The sequence below is a fragment of the Puma concolor genome, chromosome E2, assembly GCF_028749965.1.
Source record: "Puma concolor isolate L17-30 chromosome E2, mPumCon1.1.hap2, whole genome shotgun sequence".
Classification (NCBI taxonomy): domain Eukaryota; kingdom Metazoa; phylum Chordata; class Mammalia; order Carnivora; family Felidae; genus Puma; species Puma concolor.
Genome location: NC_141681.1, coordinates 50,163,434 through 50,182,837, shown reverse-complemented (window position 1 = coordinate 50,182,837; position 19,404 = coordinate 50,163,434). Strand labels below are relative to the sequence as shown.

The 19,404-nt window shown below is 47.1% G+C and overlaps 1 protein-coding gene and 1 non-coding gene across 3 annotated transcripts; one reads left to right on the top strand and one right to left on the bottom strand.

Annotated features, from left to right (window-relative positions):
* The first annotated feature begins 1,563 nt into the window (after positions 1 to 1,563).
* ETHE1 (ETHE1 persulfide dioxygenase) lies at positions 1,564 to 19,154 on the top strand. 2 transcript variants are annotated; one of them, XM_086689970.1, is made up of 7 exons: positions 1,564 to 1,720; positions 2,090 to 2,234; positions 2,344 to 2,492; positions 16,165 to 16,294; positions 18,196 to 18,285; positions 18,687 to 18,803; positions 18,969 to 19,154. In XM_086689970.1, exons 1-7 carry the CDS (start codon positions 1,640 to 1,642, stop codon positions 19,019 to 19,021), a joined length of 765 nt encoding a protein of 254 aa, XP_086546096.1. In that variant the 5' UTR covers positions 1,564 to 1,639; the 3' UTR covers positions 19,022 to 19,154. The 2 variants fall into 2 exon arrangements, with proteins under 2 accessions (XP_086546096.1, XP_086546097.1); XM_086689971.1 differs by lacking the exon at positions 2,344 to 2,492.
* Positions 17,133 to 17,238, bottom strand: LOC112851432 (U6 spliceosomal RNA). The gene has a single exon (XR_015245186.1). It is a non-coding gene; the product is annotated as a U6 spliceosomal RNA (small nuclear RNA).
* Positions 19,155 to 19,404: the final 250 nt, after the last annotated feature.

Here is a 19,404-nt window from a genome sequence, read left to right as displayed (position 1 = left end):
TCGAACTCACAGACTGTGAGATCATGACCTGAGCTGAAGTCGGACACTTAACCGACTGAGCCACCCAGGCGCCCTAGTTAGCACTTCTTATATACCTGAAACTATCGTGAGTGCTTGGTATACGTTCTTTCATTTCATCCTGAAAGCAAGTTTTTAAGAGGAGGCGATACTATTATCCCCATTGTACAGAAAAAGGAAAATGAGGCACAAGGAGGGAGGTCACTTATTCAAGGTCACACAGGGTCAGGGTCAGGATTTAAACTCCTGCAGCCAGGCCCTGGAACCCACGTAATTTGCATTTATGCTTTGCTGCCTCTTGACTGGGGCTGAGGGCGTGATGGTGGAGAAGTGGCCTGATTGGAGAGGTTAACTTAACAGAGCCTAGATAGGGGTACCTGGGTGGCTCAGTTGGTTAAGCGTCCGACTTAGGCTCAGATCACATGATCTCACGGTTCATGCGTTTGAGCCCCGCATCAGGCTCTGTGCTGACAGCCCAGAGCCTGGAGCTGCTTCAGATTGTCTCCCTCTCTCTCTGCCCCTCCCCCCACTCGCACTCTGTCTTGTCTCTCTCTCTGTCTCTCTCTCTCAAAAATAAATAAACATAAAAAAATTTAAAACAGGGCCTAGTGATGAATTGGAAGGAGTTGAGGATGGTGATGAAATCACAATAATAGTTTTGTTCTGTGCCAGGCACTCTCCCAGACTCTTTACTTTACATGTCTGAACTTATTAGATCTTCACAATGAGGGAGGAGCTCTTTTCAACCTCATTTTACAGATGAGTATACTCATACTGAATGAAGCCCAGAAGACGGTAAGTTTTGAGCCCAAGGTCGCACAGTTGGGAAGGGGTATGCCCAGGTTTCTACCTCTTAGAAACCTCTTCTAAACCTCTTCTGCCGCCTTAGGGCGGCATCTCACAGCTGACCCAGAAGGTGTGCATGCCTTCAAGGGACTGGTGAACAGTCTAGCAATCCTACAGAAACAGCAAGAATGGGCCCCAGAGTGAAGAGGTCTTATTTGGGGGGAACCTCACAGTAAAGAGTGCTTGAAGATCCCTGCTTTCCGGTTTCCTCCTTCCCCTGAGCTCCTGGCAATCCCTGAACCTTCTTTTGTTTCAGCCCTGATGTCTGCACCATTCCCCTCACCGACCGGACAGGGCTCACCTCCAGGTCCCCAGCTTCTCCCAGCTTGGGCCAGGCACACAGGAGACCCCAAGTGAGGAATAAATGTGCAAAATTCTCTCCTTGACTTTGAGCTTTTCTGTCTGCCTGTTTCTCTCCTGAGAAAAACCACCGGAAATACACAAGGAGTCCCGCTATCAGTGTATTGGGGCCTCCTGTTGGGTTTTCATTTCTCTCTCTGTCCGTGCTTCTCCCAACGTCTCTCCCTCGCCTTTTGAGTGTCTCCCCGTTCGCCGTTTCTCTGTCTCACCTTCTTCTCGGTCTCTGAAGTCTCTTCGCCAGACTGGACCCCCACCCCCACCCCAGCGGCCGCGGGCGCGGCCCCTTTAAGACGGCCCCGCCCCCGCCCCGCCCCGCCCGCGCCGCGCCCCGCCCCTCCCCGCCCAGGTCAGCCAGTGGGCACCGGGCTTCCGCAGGCGCTGCGCCTCGGCACGGTCCCACCCGGCCGCGAGCGCGATGGCGGGGGCTACACTGAGGTTCGCCGGGCGGCAGCTCAGCCAGCGCAGCGGGTCTGGAGTCCCCATCCTCCTACGGCAGGTGCGAGGACGCTGGACCCGCAACGGGACTACTGGGCTCTGGGCGGCGGCAGGGGCGGGACTCCGGGTTCCTTGAAAGGGAGGAGATCTGGGATCCCCGGGGCTTGGGGCCGGACTCCTGAGTCCTAGACGGAAGAGGCTGCTGGAGACCCTGATTTGGCGGGGGGGGTGGGGGGGGTATTGGAAAGTTGGGACTCATTGGTTCAGATGGAGTAAGGTGCAGGGGCCCCAGACTCCCGACGCCGAGGGGAAAGAAGGGTTTCTGCTTCTGGATCTTAGGAAGAGAATCGAATCGAGGCTCGGAGTCCTGGGTCCCCAGTGAGTGGAAGTCTGGTTCTGCGCTCTCACCTGTCCCACGCCCCCTTCCCAGATGTTTGAGCCCAAGAGCTGCACCTACACGTACCTGTTGGGTGACAGAGAGTCCCGTGAGGCCATTCTGATCGACCCGGTTCTGGAGACAGCGCCTCGGGATGCCCAGCTGGTCAAGGAACTGGGGCTGCGGCTGCTGTATGCTGGTCAGTCTGGAGACCGAACTCCTGGGTCTGAGGGAGGAGGGGGTTGGGGGCTGGGAAGCCTGCGTCCTCCTCTGTGCCCTCCTGGACCTGGCCCTCCTTTCTCCCCCAGTGAATACCCACTGCCACGCGGATCACATTACGGGCTCAGGGCTGCTCCGGTCCCTACTCCCCGGCTGCCAGTCTGTCATCTCCCGCCTTAGCGGGGCCCAGGCTGACTTGCACATTGAGGATGGGGACTCCATCCACTTCGGGCGCTTCGTGAGTTGGATCCTGGGTCCCGAGAGGGTGGTGGCCTGGACTTCTTGGACCTAAGGGAAGAGGGGGCTGGAGGCTTGCGCTCCTGAATCCTGGGGTAGGAGGGGCCTCTGGCCTGGATTTCTGATCCCTGAGTTTGTCTCTGGGAGGAGGGCGCCATAAACCCAGGTGGGGCACTGGGGCAAGAGGCTGGGCAGGTGTGTCTTTGGCCAGGCCCCTTAAGTCAACAACATTTGTGGAGTTTCCTACCACCTTGGAGCAGCTCTTTTGGCCTGACATCTCCATAAAAGTTGATCGAGGGCTAAAATTCTGAAGCCAGGGCTGACGGAGAGACCCAGCGCTGTCTTCTAGAGCCGCTGTTGGAGGAAGGAGCCTCCTGTTGCCCAGAGCCAGGATCAGGGTGAGGCCATCGAGGCGCCTAGGGCACAACATTTAAGGAGGTGTCCGCTCTCAGGGCCAGGCAAGGGCAGGGTGGGCACCTTCAAGCCACCACCTCCTTAAATGTCTCCCCCCACCCCCCCCACCCTCCCACCCTCCCCCCCCCCCCCCCCCTGCCACGTGCAGGCTTGTCTCACCCTTGGCATGGCTGTTGCTTCACACAGGAAGGGTCTGAAGGTTCCTACCTCTTTTTCGCTGTCACAGGCCTAGTCAGCAGATTTCCAGCCAGAATTTCAACCCAGAGCAATAGATAGAGGTGGAGGGGGTGCTGGGGGGAGGAGAAACACCTAACAAAGCTTTTGTTTTTCTGATCAGACTGGCTAAAGATACGGAGAGTCTGGCTGACTTTGGGGACAGAATGGTCAAGGGATAGGATGAAGTCTTGGCCTCCAGGTTAGAGGGTTTTGCTAAATGGGGATAGTTTATATGAGTCAGAGCATTTAGAGGAAATGAGGGCTTAGCTACATGGATGTGGCCTCTTCATTTCAAGTCCTCTTCTGGAAGCGGGTAAAAAAAAATGCACTGTACTTTTACATACACTGCACGTAATTGTCAGGTATTAGCAAGCACTTCTTGAGTTGAGAAGGCTTAGAAGAGTGAAAAACTGTTGGGATTTTGTGTCAAGATGAGCCCTTTGTTAGACTGACTGAATGAATGCATGCATGCATGTTGAAGGGTTTAGCTGTGGCGAATTTAGCTTCAGGGTCTTTTTTTTTTTTTTTTTTTTAAGTTTATTTATTTATTTATTTTAAGAGAGGGGAGGGTCAGAGAGAGAGAGAGACAGGGAGAGAGAGAGAATCCCAAGCAGGAGCCACACTGTCCACGCAGAGCCCGATGTAGGGCTCGGACCCAGGAACGCTGAGATCATGACCCGAGCCCAAGTCAAGAGTTGGATGCTTAACTGAAATAGCCACCTAGGCGCCCCTTCTGTGTCTGTTTTTTTAAACAACTTAATTGGTATAATTCACAAACCGTCCAATTCATCCACTGGAACTTTACACTTCTTAGTATATTCAGAGTTGAGTCCATCCGTCACCACAATTAATTTTAGAATATTTTTGTCACTTCCAAAAGAAATCCCACTCCCCCTGATTGTCACCCCAGCCCCCTCCCCTCTTGCCCCTACAGCTTTAGGCAACCACTAATCTCCTTTGTGTTTCTACAGGCTTGCCTATTCTGGGTATTTCCTAGAGATGGAATCATGTATTATATGGCCTTTTTTGACGCGCTTCTGTTGCTGACCCTACATGTTCAAGGTTCACCTGTATTGTAGCATCTATCAGCATTTCATTCTTTTTTATGGCTGAGTACTCTTCCATTGTGTGAATATACCTCATTCATTCATCCATCAGCCAATAGACATTTTAGCTCTTTCCACTTTTTGGCTATTATAACTGATGCTGCTAAAATACTCATGTGCGAGTTTTTGTGTGTCCCTCCATTTTCATTTCTTTTTGCGTATATATATATGTACCTAGGATGGAATTGCTAAATCAATAATCACTCTATATATTTAATACTTTGAGGACCTGACTGACCGATATCCAAAGTGGCTGCACCATTTTATGTTCCCACCAGCAGCGAATGAAAGTGCCAGTTTCTGGGCATCCTTGCCAACCCTTGCCAGTACCTGTCTTTATGATTATCCAGTGTTCTGTGTGGTTTTCATTTGTGTTCTTTAGATACCTTTAGCGATGGCCACATTGTTTACCTCCCTCATTTTCTTCCCCCCATTTAATTTATTTGTTCATTAAAAAAATTTTTTTTAATATTTATTTATTTCTGAGACAGAGAGAGACAGAGCATGAGAGGGGGAGGGGCAGAGAGAGAGGGAGACACAGAATCCCAAGCAGGCTCCAGGCTCTGAGCTGTCAGCACAGAGCCCGATGCGGGGCTCGAACTCACGGAGTATGAGATCATGACCTGAACCGAAGTTGGTCGCTCAATCGACTGAACCACCCACGCTCCCCTCCTTCCCCCCATTTTAAAAGAATTGTAGCGTGCATGTTGTGTGGTAGAAATTGCACATATTGTACATGTGCAGCTTGGTAATTTAAAAAAAATTTAATGTTTATTTTGAGAGAGCTAGAGTGCACGTGCGAGTGGGGGGGAGGGGCGGGCAGAGAGAGAGGGAGACAGAAGATATGAAGCAGGTTCTGTGCTGACAGCAGAGAGACCAATGCAGGGCTCGAACTCATGAACCATGAAATCAAGACCTGAGCCAAAGTCTGATGCTTAACCGACTGAGCCACCGGGGCACCCTGTAAATTCTTACATATGTTTACACTTGAGCATCCATTGCTAAGATCCAGATACAGAACATACCTATCACCCCAGAAGTTTTCCTTGTCTTTCTCCCTGGCCCTTGACACCCCCATCAAAACACCATTCTTCTTACTTATTTTTTTATTTCTAATTTTTTTTTCCCTTATGAGAAGGACTTTTCTTTGATGAATTTTTTTAATTTTATTTTTTATTTTTTAAAATTTACATCCAAATTAATTAGCATATAGTGAAACAATGATTTCGGGAGTAGATTCCTTAGTGCCTCTTACCCATTTAGCCCATCCCCTTCCCACAACCCCTCCCATAACCCTCAATTTGTTCTCCATATTTAGGAGTCTTTTCCATTTGGTCCCCCTCCCTGTTTTTATATTATATTATTTTTGTTTCCCTTCCCTGTGTTCATCTGTTTTGTCTCTTAAAGTCCTCATATGAATGAAGTCATATGATTTGTGTTTTTCTCTGACTAATTTCACTTAGCATAATACCTTCCAGTTCCATCTACGTAGTTGCAAATGGCAAGATTTCATTCTTTTTGATTGCCGAGTAATACTCCATTGTGTGTGTGTGTGTGTGTGTATACACACACCACATCTTCTTTATCTGTTCATCTGTTCATCCATCGATGGACATTTGGGCTCTTTCCATACTTTGGCTATTGTCGATAGTGCTGCTATAAACATGGGGGTGCATGTTTCCCTTCGAAACAGCACACCTGTATCCCGGGGATAAATGCCTAGTCGTGCAATTGCTGGGTCGTAGGGTAGTTCTATTTTTAGTTTTTTGAGGAACCTCCATACTGTTTTCCAGAGTGGCTGCACCAGCTTGCATTCCCAGAGAAGGACTTTTAAGATTTACAATATTAGCTCCTTCCTTCCTTCCTTCCTTCCTTCCTTCCTTCCTTCCTTCCTTCCTTCCTCCCTCCCTCCCTCCCTCCCTCCCTCCCTCCCTCCCTCCCTCCTTTCTCCTTCCTTCCTTCCTTCCTTCCTTCCTTCCTTCCTTGGCTGCATGCCTAACGTGGGACTTGAACTCACTACCCTGAAATGAAGAATCACATGCTTTACTGACTGAGCCAGCAGGCGCCCCTCTTCTGACTTATTTAATCACAGATTAGTTCTACGTGTTCTGGACCTTGTCAACAGGAGTCATACAATGTGTGTTCTTTTGTGCCTGGCTTCTTTTACTCCACACAATGTTGTATATAGTTGTAGTCCTTTCCTTCTGTTGCTATATAGCAGAGATTGGCAAACTTCTTCTGTAAAGGACCAGACAGTAACTGTTTTCGGTTCTGCAGGCCATATGGTCTCTATTGTAACCACTCAGTCGTGTTGGTGTGAAAGCGGTCGTAGACAATGCATAAATGAATAAGCATGGCTGTGCTCCAATAAAACTTTATTTATGGCCTCTGAAATTTGCATTTCGGCATTCTCATGTATTATGAAATACCACTCCCATTTTTATTTATTTTTCCAACCATGAAAAAAGTGTAAAAACCATTCTTAGGGGCGCCTGGGTGGCTCAGTCGGTTGAGCGTCCGACTTCAGCTCAGGTCACGATCTCACGGTCCGTGAGTTCGAGCCCCGCGTCGGGCTCTGGGCTGATGGCTCAGAGCCTGGAGCCTGCTTCCGATTCTGTGTCTCCTTCTCTCTCTGCCCCTCCCCCATTCATGCTCTGTCTCTCTCTGTCTCAAAAATAAATAAAAATGTTAAAAAAAAAAATTCTTAGCCCTCAGGCCATACAAAAACAGGTGACAGGCCAAATTTGGTGCAGCAGCCATAGTTTGCCAACCCCTGATGTAGAGCATTTCACTATATGAATTTATGGCAGTCTATCCATTTTCCTTTTGCTGGTTGATTCCAGTTTTTGGCTATTATGAACTAATGCGACTGTGAGGGTCCTTATACAGATCTCTTGGTGGACACTATTCTCAATTCCAAGGAATGGACTTTCTGGATCATAGGACTGACATACGCTTAACTTCGGTAGAAATTGCCAGTTTTTTTTGAGCTGGTTGTATATTTTACGTTCACAGTGGGCCAGATTTGGATGGTTTCACTGCAGAAATAAATTTCTGTTTTAATGAGCAATGAGATGTGAACATTTCAGCTCCCACGAGGAGTGGCAGATTCAGAAAGTTAGTCTTGTTTGTTTAATATGTTAATTTAGAGCATTGCCAGATACTGATCCCCCAGATCCCACTTTAGAGATTCTGATTTAATTGTTAGGGGTGAACACAGGGAACCAGTATATTTTAAAAGCTCACAGGTGGGGTGCCTGGCTGGCTCAGTCAGCAGAGCTTGTGACTCTTGATCTCGAGGTTTAGTCCAAGCCCCACGTTGGGTGTAGAGATGACTTAAAACTAAAATATTAAGAAAATAAAATAAAAGCTCCCAGGTGGTCCTCTTGTAGTCCAAATGAGGATTTCAGTGCTTCCTTCTATTTGGAACTATTTGAATTGGGGAACCCTCCCAACATTTTATGAAAAATGTCAAGCATAAAGAAAAGTTGAAAGAAAAATTGACCGTGTACGTCGGGTCCATCCATCACCTGTCTTAATTTTTGACTCATCGTCAAGTTGTAGATATCTGTACACTGTCCTCTGAACATCACAACTAATGTCGTTGTCTTTCACAAAGGAAAGGAAGGCTGATGGAGGTTCAGAGTATTTAGCTGCAGTGGGAAAAGACATTTTGGGTTTTTGAGTTCAGAGTGCACAGAAATAGTGGTTGGTTATATCAAGATTAAGTGTTTTGTTTTGCTTTGTTTAAGTTTACTTATTTATTTTGAGAGAGAATCCCAAGCAGGCTCTGCGCTGACAGATGCGGGACTCGAACTCACAAACCATGAGATCATGGCCGGAACCAAAATCAGGAGTCAGATGCCTAACCCACTGAGCCACCCAGGAGCCCCCAAGGTTAAGTGCTTTTGAATAAAGGAGTCGTGGCATGAACCTGGGGACCAAATGGAATAGGAGGCAAGAGTTCGCCTGCCACCAGGGGGCAGTGTGGGCCGTGGGAACTGCAAGGCGAGGGAGCTTGCGGGGCGGGTCCCTTTCCTGTTGGTTCAGCGGATGGGACCGAGTTTGAGAAGCTACCCCTGCAGCGGAAAGCTGGGGAAGGAGCACCTGCTGAAAGGTGTCACGTATTTGCAGCACCGTGGATGGGAAGAAGAAATGTGAAAGAATGTGCGGTTAGGCAGGCCTATCCCTGCAGAATATTCTGCCGCTGAGATTATCCAGTTTCAAGAACAGGTGACCTGCGTGAGGTCAAGATATTAGGTGCTTACCCCCACAACTTTTTTTTTTAATTAATTTTTTTTTTTTTTTGAGAGAGGGAGGCAGAGGGTCTGAATGGCACCCCTGAATAAAAAATAAATAAAACATACCTATTCAGAGACCCAACAAAATTTACTGCATTAGAAGTTAAAACTGAGACTTTTTTTTTTAACACAAGAATATCCAAGTACTCCCATCAGCCGTCAGAGCAGTGACGTCATCACCAGCCACGGAGCTTCTAGAAAACACCACCGAGGGGCGCCTGGGTGGCACAGTTGGTTAAGCGTCCGACTTCAGCCAGGTCACGATCTCGCGGTCCGTGGGTTCGAGCCCCGCGTCAGGCTCTGGGCTGATGGCTCAGAGCCTGGAGCCTGTTTCCGATTCTGTGTCTCCCTCTCTCTCTGCCCCTCCCCTGTTCATGCTCTGTCTCTCTCTGTCCCAAAAATAAATAAACGTTGAAAACACCACCGAACTCTGATGGGAGAATGACAGTAAGAAGGGTGGAAGAAGTCTTCCTACTCTCGTGAAAATAGTTCACCTCGCAGACCCTCAAGGTTCCCTTGACCACACTTTGAGAAGAATTCTTTTACAAAATCTTTGTCACAGAAAATATACAATAATTCTGAAATCATTCTTAAATCCAGGCCACGTTCAAATTTCTCCAGGTGCCCAGGAATCATTGTTAAGGCTGTTTTTAGGAACCAAGACCCAACGAGGTTCATGTAAATCTAGAACACTTTACGGCCACCTGGGTGGCTCAGTTGGGTAAGCGCCGACTCTTGAGTTCTGCCCAGGTCATGATCTCATGTTGTGGGATTAAGTCCCATGTTGGGCTCTGTGATGAGTGTGGGGCCCGCTTGGTCTTTCTCCCTTTCTCTGCCCCTTCCCCTCTCACTCTCTCTCTAAATAAATAAACGTTTTTGTTTTTGTTTTTTTTTAATTTTTTTTTTCAACATTTATTTATTTTTGGGACAGAGAGAGACAGAGCATGAACGGGGGAGGGGCAGAGAGAGAGGGAGACACAGAATCGGAAACAGGCTCCAGGCTCTGAGCCATCAGCCCAGAGCCCGACGCGGGGCTCGAACTCACGGACGGCGAGATCGTGACCTGGCTGAAGTCGGACGCTTAACTGACTGCGCCACCCAGGCGCCCCAATAAACGTTTTTTTAAAGCTACAACAAATAATTCTACAATAGTTTCATACCCTTTCTGCACCATGACATTGACTTCTGAAGTTTCCGGCCTGTTGTCTTGTAGAACGTTCCACATGCTGGGTGCGTCCGGTTGTTTGCTCGTGGTGTCACTCAACTTCTTCTTCTTTGCTGGCAACTGGAATAGATGGTATATATTTTGATATCGGTTAGTGGTAATAATGAGAATTTAACAATAGTTAACAAGCATTGTGGGTTTGCTTCTTGCCACACACTGTGCTGAGGTCTGTAAGTGCATTTCCTCAGCTTTTGTCTGGAAGGATTTTCATAATCAGACATTGCTGCAGGCAGCAGGGAGTGGTGGGGCCTGTGGCAAATGTTAGGGTGTGTGTTCTGTGTATGAGGCGGGACACCCACTGCACAATTCGAGTTGATTATGCATGTTTAGGAATGTAGTCTGTCTACTGCCAAGCCTTCTCTCTCTTTTTTTTTTTTTTTAATTTTTTTTTCAACGTTTTTTATTTATTTTTGGGACAGAGAGAGACAGAGCATGAACGGGGGAGGGGCAGAGAGAGAGGGAGACACAGAATCGGAAACAGGCTCCAGGCTCCGAGCCATCAGCCCAGAGCCTGACGCGGGGCTCGAACTCACGGACCGCGAGATCGTGACCTGGCTGAAGTCGGACGCTTAACCGACCGCGCCACCCAGGCGCCCCTCTCTCTTTTTTTAATAGAAGCTGCAAATATACGTTCTTCAGAAATCTTCCACTTTTTTTTTTTTTTTTTTTTTTTTTGAGAGAGAGAGAGCGCACAAGTGTGTGTGAGCTGGGGAGGGGCAGAGAGAGAGGGAGACACAGAATCCGAAGCAGGCCCTGGGCTCCGAGCTGTCAGCACAGACATGGGGCTTGAACTCACCACCCATGAGATCATGACTTGAGCCAAGGTTGATGCTTAACCCGCTGAGCCACCCAGGCGCCCCAAGAGAGAATGTTAAGCAGGTTCCGTGCTGTCAGCGTGGAGCTCGACAGAGCCCAATGCAGGGCTCCATCTCATGACCTTGAGATCATGACCTGAGCCGAAATCAAGAGTGGGATGCTCAACTAACTGGGCCAGCAGACACTCCCAAAATCTTCTACTCCTTAAGGATAGACTACAAATGCAGACTTCTCATAACTCCCGAGCAGTCCGAACAAAACACTTCTATGGCTGAATCTGGCCCTTGGGCCTTTGCTGTTTCTTCTCTGACAAACATCTCAACCTTCATAACCACATAGTGAGATCAGAAATATTTTCCCCATTTTACAGAGAAGGAAATATTTTCCCCCTTTTATTTAAAAAAAAATTTTTTTTTTTAACATTTATTTATTTTCGAGACAGAGAGAGACAGCATGAACGGGGGAAGAGCAGAGAGAGAGGGAGACACAGAATCGGAAGCAGGCTCCAGGCTCTGGGCCATCAGCCCAGAGCCCGATGCGGGGCTCGAACTCACGGACCGTGAGATCGTGACCTGAGCTGAAGTCAGACGCTTGAACCGACTGAGCCACCCAGGTGCCCCTATTTTCCCCCTTTTAAAGAGGGGAAGTGACTTGCCCCAAAATTACACTGAGAAAGTGGCCAAGCGGGGATTTGAACCCAGGAGCCCTTGTGGTTCCAGTAGATCAGTGTTTTTACAAATTTTCAAACATCATCATGATTATGTTACTTTTATTATACAGCAATTATTGTGTGCTTGGCATTTTTCTAAGTGCTTTACAGATACAAAATAATTTGATCTTTGTAATAGCCCTATGGGGTGGGGACAATTATTATCCCCATTTTACAAATGAGTAGAGAAGCCCAGAGAGGTGAAGTTACTTGTGCAAGGACACACAGCTAGTAATAGCTGAGCCAAATTTAGAACCCATGTCACCTGGCTCAGGAAACTGTTCTTGACCACTGGTCCATGCACCTTCGCCATGAGATGGGATGTTTTCCTTCTGGATTCGTCAATGAAACCTCCACTTCATGAAATACCACTTCCCTGTACTGTGTAGTGGGCACCCTGAGATTTCTCACTTTATCCTATCCCCCTCCTTGCCCCATCCATCCTATTCCATTCCACACCTTTCTGCTCTTCTGTGTCTAGTGCATTTTATTTGCTTTTGTCTTATCCGTGAGATTCGTTCATATTCTAGTATATGGTTATAGTTGGCACGTTCTTATTCTCATCCTGTGCCTCAGTTTCCTCATCTGCAGAATGGGCGCAGGAACGGTACCTACCTCATAAGGGTGTGTGTGGAGTGAATGAGTTCAGTCGAGTTGAACACTTAGAAGAGAGCCTGGCACAGGAGAAGGGGTCAGTCAATGTCAGGGCTCTTGGAAATGAGTCGATCTGACTAATGGGTGAAGAGGGAAGGGTGTACCTAGCAGAGAGAATTGCATGGGCAAGAGGTGTGGAAAAACCTGGTGCTTTCTGGAAATGACCCTGGGTTTCAGAGTAGCTGGGCGTGTTGAGAAATGGAGGATGTTATAGGACATTGGGCTGTGAAGGTGGACAGGCACCAGAACAGGGGCATTTCAAAAGTTAGGCCGAGGACCCAGAACCCTGCCCTGGGGACAGTGGGAGCCAAGGAAGAGTCTTGAGCAGAGAGGAGCAGGTTTGAATCTGGGCAATAGAAACCCCCTTCAGGGTCATGCGGGAGATGGATGGAGGCTGGTGGGCCAGGGAGGATTGTGGTTGTTCCAAGCAGGAGAGGATGAGGTCCAAGATGGGTGGGACGGTGGGAGGTACATGGTGGTGGAGGACGGATTCTAGATATTCCAGAGATGGGAATGGCCAGGGATACTGCTCACTAGCCAAGCCACTTGCCACACAGATTCCATCACCAAGGGCCTGAGGAATCTTGATCTACGTGGCAAGCAGGATTTTGCTCAATTGATATTAAAATTTTGTCCAATTTATATACATACACAATTACATATATCATATATATACTTTTACCGTACCATATAGAGCATACACTTTCTAACTGTACTGGTTGTTCATGGCTGATGTCCTTCTGATTGGTCAATACCCATTGCTACAACTGTGATTCACTACTTTGAACACTACTCCTGATCATCCATCACAATATTTAGTTTAAAAGACACCCATGTCTTTTGTTTTAAAAAAAAATTCAGAGATACAGGGTTAGTATCCAAAATCTATAAAGAACTTATCAAACTCAATACCCAAAAAACACATAATCGGTGAAGAAATGGGCAAAAAAGATGAATAGACACTTCTCCAAAGAAGACATCCAGCTGGCCAACCGCCACATGAGAAGATGCTCCACATCACTCATCGTCAGGGAAATACAAATCAAAACCACAATGAGATACCTCCTTACAGCTGTCAGAATGGCTAACATTAACAACTCAGGCAACAACAGATGTTGGCGAGGATGTGGAGAAAGGGGAACACTTTTGCACTGCTGGTGGGAATGCAAGCTGGTGCAGCCACTCTGGAAAACGGTATGGAGGTTCCTCAAAAAACTAAAAATGGAACTTCCCTACGACCCAGCAATTGCACTACTAGGCATTTATCCGCGGGATACAGGGATGCTGTTTTGAAGGGGCACGTACACCCCCATGTTTATAGCAGCGCTATTGACAATAGCCAAAGTATGGAAAGAGCCCAAATGTCCATCGATGGATGAATGGATAAAGAAGATGTGGTCTATATATACAATGGAGTATTACTCAGCAATCAAAAAGAAGGAAATTTTGCCATTTGCAACACTGATAGAACTGGAGGGTATTATGCTAAGTAAAATTAGTCAGAGAAAGGCAAAAATCATATGACTTCTTCACTTATATGAGGACTTTAAGACACAAAACAGATGAACACAAAGGAAGGGAAGGAAAAATTAGATAAAAACAGAGAGGGAGACAGGTGATAAGAGACCCTTAAACACAGAGAACAAACTGAGGGTTGCTGGCGGGGTGTTGGGTGGGGGGTGGGCTAAATGGGCAAGGGGCATTAAGGAGGACACTTGTTGGGATGAGCACTGGGTGTTCTATGTAAGTGATAAATCAGTAAATTCTATTCCTGAAACCACTGTCACACTATATGTTAACTAACTTGGATTTAAATAAAAATAAAATGAAATAAAGGCTCCTGAGAAAGAAAAATTCAGAGAGTACAGAAACAGACCAAATAAAAAGTGAAAGATCATCCCTTTGCTGCCACCAAAAGGTGTTAATTTGGTGCAGGATGCCTGCGATTTTTCCCACAAGCTTTTGCAAGGTCTGTGATTTTGCTTTGCATTTGTTTGGCATTGGACATCTATCCTATTATATATGAGCTAGGAAGGTGTTTGGCTGAAAAACCAATACATGACTTAAAAAACCATACAGTGGCTTAAATAATTGGGTGTTCAATGTTCTCCTGTAATAGAGTCTGGAAGAAGGCAGTCATGGTCCGATTAAGCAGCGCTATCATTTTGGGGATTCTTTTTCATGGTTGCAAGGTGGTTGCTGCAGCTGCAGCCATCACGCCTTTGTCCAGAACCAGATGAAGTGGGAAGGAGAGGTGCCAAACTCTTGTATCAGGAAGGGAAAAGCTTTCTCAGACATTCTCAGACATTTACGGAGATCTTGGTGGCCAGAGAACCGTGTCAGAAGCCACCCAAGCTACCATGGAGGCTAAGGAAGTGCTTGGCTAGGCACACGGATGCCCCGAGCCAAACTGGAGACCTGTGAGTGGGGAAGGGCAGAATGGGTGCTGGGTGTGGACACAGGGTCTGCACATGGTGCCCTTCTATAATCTGCTGATTAGACTGACCTGGACCAGGATGCTAATTGGTGGGAGGGGTGCTATGTGAGCGGGAACTAATCTTCTAAGTGGTTGTTAGATCATTAGGGTAACAACTGTTTTCTGACAGTTGCTTCCCTGAACTGAGTGTGGGAATTTAGATAATGAGGATTTTCCTGAGTGGGCGTTTTTTGCACATGTGTCGGAAGTTCTTAACAGCAGCGTCTTAGCAGTAACTTTGAGGGGTCAGAAAGAGTGCACATTTGAGATGCTGGTAAACACGACAAACTTGCCCTCTGAAATGGCTACATGGAGTCATACCCGCGTCCCAGGAAACAAAAGGGCTTGCCTCAAACACCCTGAGCAATACCCTAACAATTGCCAATCTGGTACGTGAAAAGTGAGGGTTCTTAACATTTAAATCTCCCTCCTTTTCTCCCAAAAAAGGGAGATCAAATATTGTTTCAGATGGTTTTTGACTATTTGTTTCCTCTTCCATAATTGCCTCTTTTTTTTTTTTCTTTTGTGCATTTTTCTTTTGGGAGTTTTTATTGATGCTTAGGAGCTGTTTATATATGATGGCTATTCACACTTTATAATACTTTCTTATAAATGCTGCGACTATTGTCTGAGTTTTTTGTCTTTTAACTCTTATTTTGTTCTTTTCTATGATGAAGTTAAACTATGTGGTCATCCTTGTCACTGTTTTTCCGTGTGTGTGTGTGTGTGTGTGTGTATGTGTGTGTATAATCTCCTTATGTATTTATAAGATTATATACATCTTTGGGGTGCCTGGCTGGCTCAGTCGGTTGAGCGTCTGACTTCAGGTCAGGTCATGATCTCGCGGTTCGTGAGTTCCAGCCCCGCGTCGGGCTCCTTGCTGACAGCTCAGAGCCTGGAGCCTGCTTCTCATTCTGTGTCTCCCCCTCTCTCTGCCCCTCCCCGCTCATACTCTGTCTCTCTCTGTTTCTCAATAATAAATAAACGTTAAAAAAAAGTCATGTTTAAAAAAAAAGATTATATATATCTTTATATGATTTTATATATATTCTTATATACTCATAATATCCTTATATATTTTCCTCTAGAATTCTTTTTTCTCTCTCTAGAATTCTTATGGTTCTTTTAATGTTTACATCTTTAGTTTATCCTGAATTTTGTGTTTTACTTTTAATTATAAAATGACATGTTTTCTGTTTAAAAATTGTTAATGTAGGAAAAGCCTAAAGAAAAAAATATATTTTGAGTGAATGAATAAATTTTTTTTAAAAGATGACACTGTACAAGTTTTTTTTTTAATCTGCTTTTAGCACTTACCAGATATTTAACATATTTTCATGTCATTAAATATTTGTGTATAGCATCTTTAATTTCATTTCAATAACATAATTTTATTATTTAATTTTTTAAATGTGTATTTATTTATTTTGAGAGAGAGAGAGAGCGAGCGAGCATGTGCGTGGGGGAGGGGCAGAGAGAGAGGGAGAGAGAGAACACCCAACAGGCTCCATGCTGTCAGTGCAGAGGCAGACGATGCCTGGCTCGATCCCATGAACAGCAAGATCATGACCTGAGCTGAAATCAAGAGTCAGGCGCTTAACTGACTGAGCCACCCAGGCACACCTAATCTTTTTGCAAAAAACTATGCTAGCTAGATGTAATCCTGAGGTGGGATGGGTGCTTCTGGGGTCAGTTTTGCCATCAGACCAGAGTCCTTGGCTTATTGATAACTGTCTGTACTCTCCTTCCCCACCAGGCCTTGGAGACCCGGGCCAGCCCCGGCCACACCCCAGGCTGTGTCACCTTCGTCCTGAATGACCACAGCATGGCCTTCACTGGAGATGCCCTGCTCATCCGAGGGTGTGGGCGGACGGACTTCCAGCAAGGTCACAGGCCCCCTTCTCCAGCCTGAGATCGTAGGATGGTTATGCGTGGGCCAGAGTTTTAAGTACCTGTTGTAAGAATGAATGAATGGGTGTTAGAATGACACCAGAGTTTTAAGGACCTGTTGTAAGAATGAATGAATGGGGGTTTTAGGGGGTCAGGATTAGATTCAAGAAGTTTAGATGCTGGAGTCGGGGAGGGTTAGAGTCATGACCCTTGGGGGGGGCAGATGCAGTGGTTTACTGTATTGAGGGACAGTTAGATTCAAGGGGGGGCGTTAGTTATCTATCGCTGTGAAACAAATGACCCCAGAGTGTAATGACTTAAAACAATGATTAACATTATCTCGCATAACTTCTGAGAGTCAGGACTCTGGGAGTAGCTTAGCTGGGTGGTTCCGGCTCAGCATCTTTCATGGAGGGCACAGTCAAGCTAGGGCCTGGGCTGCAGTCATCTGAAGGCGTGATTGGGGCTGGAGGGTCCACTTCCAAAGGCGCCTCACTCACATGGCTGGCAAGCTGGCTCCCACTGTTGGCAGGAGGCCTCAGTTTCTCACCATGTGACCTCTCCATGGGGGTACTTTGTCTTCATGACCTGGCAGCGGGGTTCCTCCAGAGGGCATGATCAGAGAGATGCAACGGGCAAGCAGTCCGAAGCCCTAACTTTTTCTTAATGACCTAGTCTCAGAAGTTAACCTCTGTCATTTCTGCAATATCCTGTTTATTCGTTGCAAGTCACTTAGTGGAGACCACTAAGTCAAGGCGAGGGGAAGGATCACATTTTGAACAGAAAAGTGTCAGTGAGTTGGTGGACATATATTTATTATTTATTTTAATAATATTTTAATATTTATGCTTCACGGAATTTGTATGTCACCCTAGCACAGGGGCCACGCTAACCTTTTCTGTATCATTCCAATTGTAGTGTATGCACTGCCCAAGGGAGCCCTTTTTTATTTATTTATTTATTTATTTATTTTTTTAAGTAATCTCTACATCCAACGTGGGACCTGAACCCACAACCCCAAGCTCAAGAGTCACATGCTCTACCGACTGAGCCAGCCAGGCGCCCCTGTGGACATATTTTTAAACCCCATAAGGAGCTTGGCTGCTGGAGGTGTCGCAGCGGGGAGGGGTGTGAGTTTGATTCAGGAGTTCAGCTGCTAGGGGGGCAGTTAGATTCAGGAGTTTCACTGTGGGAAGGGAGTTTAGTTTCAGAATCTCTGGGTGTGCCTGCCCTTGAGCGTGTGTGCGTGCGAATACGGGGCTGACACTAGATTGGGAGGATTTAGCTGCCCTGATAAAGACAGAGCAAAGATAGGACAACCATGAGCTGGAAGTGTGTAACCAGAGCCCCAGGCTGCCTCTTGCTTCCTCTTCCTCTCCTTATGTCTCCGTCTGTGTCTGTCTGTCTCTCTTTCCGAGGTGCCTCATCTCCCATTTATCCACTCCCTGCACAGTTAGGAAATTGAAGGATTGGGCTGACATGAATGGCGGGAATGATGGTCTAGAGAGGTTTGCCCCCGCCCCAGTTGAGGACTCAGAGGGTGTTGTTGGAACCATTCTCTTTGGCCTCATGTCTTCAGTTTCTTACCTTCTAGTCCAGCCTCCCTGCCCTGAAGCTTTTCCAGGCTGAGGGCACAACTCCCTGGTGCTTCAGGATCTCATCCCAACCTTATTTACCACCATGGCGAATTTCTCACCATTCCTCAACTCTTCGCCTATGCTGTTCCATCTGTCTAGAACGCCCTTTCCTCTCTTTCTGTGCCTAGGCAGGGCGGTACTGGCAGGAAATGAGGGGGGCAGTTTAGCTATGTGATTTTATCCTCCCACCCTTTTCTTGAAGGAAGGGATTAGAGGGCTCCTGTCCTGTTGATTCACTCCTCTGAACTTTCCCTCCCCAGGCTGTGCTAAGACCTTGTACCACTCAGTCCATGAAAAGATCTTCACGCTTCCAGGAGACTGTCTGGTCTACCCTGCTCATGATTACCATGGTGAGGGCTTCCTGGGGGAGGTATGGGACTTCTATAACTTTCCGTTTGAGAGGGCGTACCAAACTGCTGTAGTCCTTGTGGGGCATGGAGACTACAATTCCTAGAAATTTCTCTGGCCAAAAAAGATTAAGTGCTTAGGTGTGCCGAGTGTGGATGGAGAAACTACAACTAGAATTCCGGAGGGCAAGAGTTTTCCCGGGACTTCCCTATAGAGCTTAGGGAAGGTGGGAAACTACATTTCCCATAGTGCCTTTTGAGGAGAGCCAGCGACCTCAGGTACATTCTGGGAAGAGCCTATTAGTCCCAGGCCCGAGATGCACCCTAAGCCTCCTGGGAAGTGTAGTCCTAGGAAGCCCCAGGCACTTGCCAGGTTGACATTCTTCCCCTCCCTCGGCCACTAGGGCTCACAGTGTCCACTGTGGAGGAGGAGAGGACTTTGAACCCTCGGCTCACTCTCAGCTGTGAGGAATTTGTCAAGGTCATGGACAACCTGAACTTGCCCAAGCCTCAGCAGATAGGTGAGCATTTGGGGGCCGGGACTGCTGGGTCTGAGGGAGGGTGGGGCTCAGGGCCAGAACTCTAGTTTCCCAAAGAAGAGGGGCTCCTAGGATTTCTGGGTCCCCAGTGGGGCATGAGGGGTTCTGCTGGAGCCCTTTGTTTTAACCTTGGTTTCTTCCTTTCAGACATTGCTGTTCCAGCTAATATGCGCTGTGGGATCCAGACTCCCCCTTCCTGACCTGGCTTTGTCAGGTGCTCATATCCGTTAAGAATGCACTAGGTGGGGTACAGAGAGGGGCGCCATCACCAAAGCCTCTCTTCTTCCCCTCCCTCACCAGCCCTTGAGCTTCTTAAATAAAATTTAAAACATTGCTTTTTGTTTTGTTTTGTTGTTGCTCTGAATCTTATTTCTGTCCATTTTCTGGGGGAACCAGTTGGTTTTCTGGGCTGAGGTGTCTGGTCTAGAGAGGCCAAGGGGGTGAGCAAGGTCACTGAAGATCCAGGGTGCCTGCAAGGAGGAAATTTTCCAACTCACGAGATCAGAAACTCGTATCCGGGGCAGGGCTTCTCACCTCCTTGGATTAGAACACTGTCTTGAGTTTGAACCACTTCTACCTGTAA